The 3,790-nt window shown below is 37.8% G+C and overlaps 1 protein-coding gene across 1 annotated transcript; it reads left to right on the forward strand.

The window, feature by feature from the left end:
• Positions 1 to 231: 231 nt before the first annotated feature.
• Positions 232 to 855, forward strand: LOC138337807 (uncharacterized). Its single transcript, XM_069288236.1, has 2 exons — positions 232 to 480; positions 610 to 855. Exons 1-2 carry the CDS (start codon positions 232 to 234, stop codon positions 853 to 855), a joined length of 495 nt encoding a protein of 164 aa, XP_069144337.1.
• Positions 856 to 3,790: the final 2,935 nt, after the last annotated feature.

Here is a 3,790-nt window from a genome sequence, read left to right on the forward strand (position 1 = left end):
TTTGGGTGATAGTTGATAGGATGACTAAGTCTGCTCATTTTTTGGCAGTTAATACTATAGATTCGGCAGAGGACTATGTCAAGCTTTAAATTAATGAAATCGTGAGGTTGCATGTGTTCCTTTGTCTATCATCTCAGATAGAGGTCCTCAATTTAACTCTCATTTCTCAAAATTATTTCTGAAAGGTCTTGGTACTCAAGTTAACCTTAGTACAACATTTCATCCACAGACATGCAGGCAGAGCGTACCATTCAGACCATAAAGGATATGTTGAGAGCTTGTGTGATCAATTTCAAAGGTAGTTGGGGTGATCACCTTACTCTTATTGAGTTTGCTTACAATAATAGTTATCATTCTTACATTCAGATGGCCCCTTATAAGGCTTTATATGGACATATATGTAGATATACTGTTGGTTGGTTTGAAGTAGGTGAAACAGCTTTGATAGGGCCAGACTCTGTCCTTTATGCTATGGAGAAAGTGCAACTCATGAGACATAGACTTAACCCAACCTAAAGTCTTTAGAAATCTTATGCAGATGTAAGGAGAAGGGAACTAGAGTTCCAAGTTGATTATTGGCTTTTTCTTAAAAACTCACCTATGAAAGAGGTGATGAGATTCGGAAAGAAATGGATGCTCAGTCCTAGATATGTAGTCCCTTACAATATCATGAAAATGATTCACAATGTTGCATATGAGTTAGAGTTGCTAGCAGAATTAGCAGCAATGCATCCGTTCTTCCACATCTCAATCTTGAAGAAGTGTGTTAGTGATCCAGCCTTTATAGTACCATTGGAGAGTGTGGCGGTGAAAGATAGTCTTTCTTATGAGGATATACCAGTTGAGATTCTTTAGCGTCAGGTCAGAAGGTTGAGAAACAAAAAAGTCGCTTTATTCAAGGTTTTGTGGAGAAGTTAGTCCATAGAGGGAGCTACTTGGGAGGCAGAAGCAGCAGTGAAAGCCAAGTATCCTCACCTCTTTCCTACATATTCCACTCCAGCTTGAGGTAATAGTTCCTTTTCAGTTTTCCAGTCATTCATACATAAATTCAGTCTTAGAATCATGTCCCTTCAGTTTGTAGTTGCATTTTGAGCATATTTTCATGTACTTGGAACTCAATTTAGTTAGAAACACAATTTTCATAGTGTAATATTGGGTTTTGCATCTCTCTCCCTCTATTCATCTAGATTAGTCTTCATTCGAGGACGAATATTCCCAAAAAGAAAGATAATGTAAACCCTATAGCCAAAATAGACCAAAAATCAGTTTTTTAAAAAAAAATATGCAGGTGCAACCAACGGTGGCATCGACTGTCTGTAGGACAGAAGACGGTCCGTCCTGCACAACCGTTGATGGGATTAGAAACTCCAAAAAAATCAGCCGAGAAAAATTGTGTAAGTCTTGATCGACGGATGAACCAACAATCTGTAGGTGATACAAAGATCCGTAGTCCGTAACCGTTGATCGAGACCCCCATTCACCCACTCTCTGAAAAGAACTATGGATAACCAACACGGTCCGTTGGTTGAAAATTTGCAGACAATTTAGGGGAAATGCAGTTGGGTCAACTTCAAATTGTCATAACTCTTAGACAAAAATGAATTAAGTGTCTCATGACCTACCCACAGACGGACCCAAAAACGGGGCATCAGGCAGACGACAGATCGTCAGTCCTGGCTGTCGTTTGGCCCGCCGAGAACTTTCCCATGGGTCTTTTAGACCTTTCCCACTCCATTTAAACCCTAAGTTACGTCGTTTCGACCATAAATCATCAGATTTTCGTCAGTTTAAGACTAGAAACATAATAAAAACATATCCAAGTCAAATCATTAAATCAAAACTTAGAAAATTAGAAGCAAGCGAGGAGAAAAAGCTCAAGAACCCTAGTTCAAGAACAGAACAAGCTCCAGCAGTTCCAGCCCTGAAACTTAATTATTTTTCCGTGGATTTAATCACCAGGTAGGTGGGATTTCACTAGTGTGTTCCTTGCACCCATTGGGTCCCTAGTTTTCTGCCAGATTCTTGATTCTATTATCATGATTAAACCTAGGGTTTTACAACTTAATGAACCTATTTAATATATGTTCCAAATCATATTATCATGTTATTATTCAGTTATTTCATGAATTTCAGAACCCTATCTTTGTATTTCTTTAGTTCTTGAATTATACATTCTAGGTTAGATATTTCACACTTCAGATATACATGCCTCAGTTATAAATGCATAATTACAAAATTAATTGTTGCATTCTTAGTTTGCATGTTCAGTTTCAAGCTATCCATTATTTACAAGAACTCAAACATAATCAGTAAATTTTCAAAATTCGTGGGAGTAGAATAATAGCAAGTTGGAGTACAGTTCAACGTACCCAAATAGTCTCAGAACTAGTAGCAAAGTAGGTTGTAAGTCCCCTATGTTGGCAATCAGCTTAGTGATCACACCAGCATGCCTTTATACCTCAACATGGTATATTGGGTCCTCTCAATGGGGCTTTTACGTCTAACTCCACATTTAGATCATGTGGTTTTAATATTGGTTATTAGTAGCTTCCACAGATCAGTCAGACTCTATGCATTGATCATTTATCAGTATATTCAGTATTCAGTTTTAGCATGTTATAAATTGGTCATTTCATCCAGTTAGCTCTAAATTTTGTTTATCATGTCAGATTATTATACTTGTTATTTTGTTTGTTCATTTATGTTTTATTTCAGCTTTACTCTATCCTACATGCTCAGTACCTTTCAAGTACTGACACATACATGCGTTACATTTTTCTCGTGATGTAGGTTAAGGTTCTCAGCATCCAAACCACAAATAGATCGATTCCCGATCACTAGTTCAGCAGATCAAGTGGTGATTCCTCATTCTCCGAGGACAACAGTCATGAGTTTCATTTCAGTCTTTAGTCATTTAGTTTAAGTTTTTGCTAGATTTAGTTGGGGCTCTTCACAGTATTTCTAGTCTAGTTTAGAGTCTATTTTCAAACATAGTTAGTTTTAGCGTAGTAGTGAGTTAATATTTTTTTTATTGAACTCATCGTTTTTTCATATATCTAAGTTTTAGCATATGGGAATACCCCATATTTTCATTATAATTTATGATTTAGCTTCCGCAATAGTTTAATATATTTAGTATGCTCATGATCATGCCAGCAGGGTTAGCTTAGGATCACATGTGGTTCTAGGTTCCCTGTCTGTGTCTCGGGGATAGCTCGGGGTATGACACCTCACTTATGGGTGGGCATCATAATGGTATCCGAACTGTCCATAAGATTTTGTAGTGTGGGTTCTATTGTCCAACCATCCACCAAGATGCTTATGAGTTCGCCAAGTCGTGTGATAGGTGCCAAAGAGATGGAGGTATTTCGAGGAGAAAAGATCTCCATTTGAATCCCATTCTAGTAATTGAGTTGTTTGATGTATGGGGTATTGACTTTATGGGCCCGTTTTTGAGTTCTGATGGGATGAAATATATTCTTGTGGCAGTGGATTATGTGTCAAAATGGGTGTAAGCCATAGAACTTGCCAACAATAAAGGGATGAGTGAATGCATTTTTGAAAAAGAACAGCTTTTCTAGATTTGGCACACCTAGGGTCATTATTAGTGATAAGGGGTCCCACTTTTGCAACAATTTGTTCAAAGGGCTACTGAAGAAATATGGGGTTCGCCACAATGTAGCCACCCCGTACCATCCACAAACTTACGCAAGTTGAGGTGTCCAATAGAGAAACTAAGCAGATCCTATCAAAAACAGTGAATGCTAATAGAACGGAATGGTCAAGGAGG

The sequence above is a fragment of the Solanum lycopersicum genome, chromosome 8 (assembly GCF_036512215.1).
Source record: "Solanum lycopersicum chromosome 8, SLM_r2.1".
Classification (NCBI taxonomy): Eukaryota; Viridiplantae; Streptophyta; class Magnoliopsida; order Solanales; family Solanaceae; genus Solanum; species Solanum lycopersicum.

Coding starts and splice junctions, on each gene's coding strand:
- LOC138337807 (XM_069288236.1), top strand. CDS start 232: ATGCAGGCAGAGCGTACCATTCAGACCATAAAGGATATGTTGAGAGCT. Junction 481..609: donor TCCTTTATGCTATGGAGAAA/GTGCAACTCATG, acceptor CCTATGAAAGAG/GTGATGAGATTCGGAAAGAA.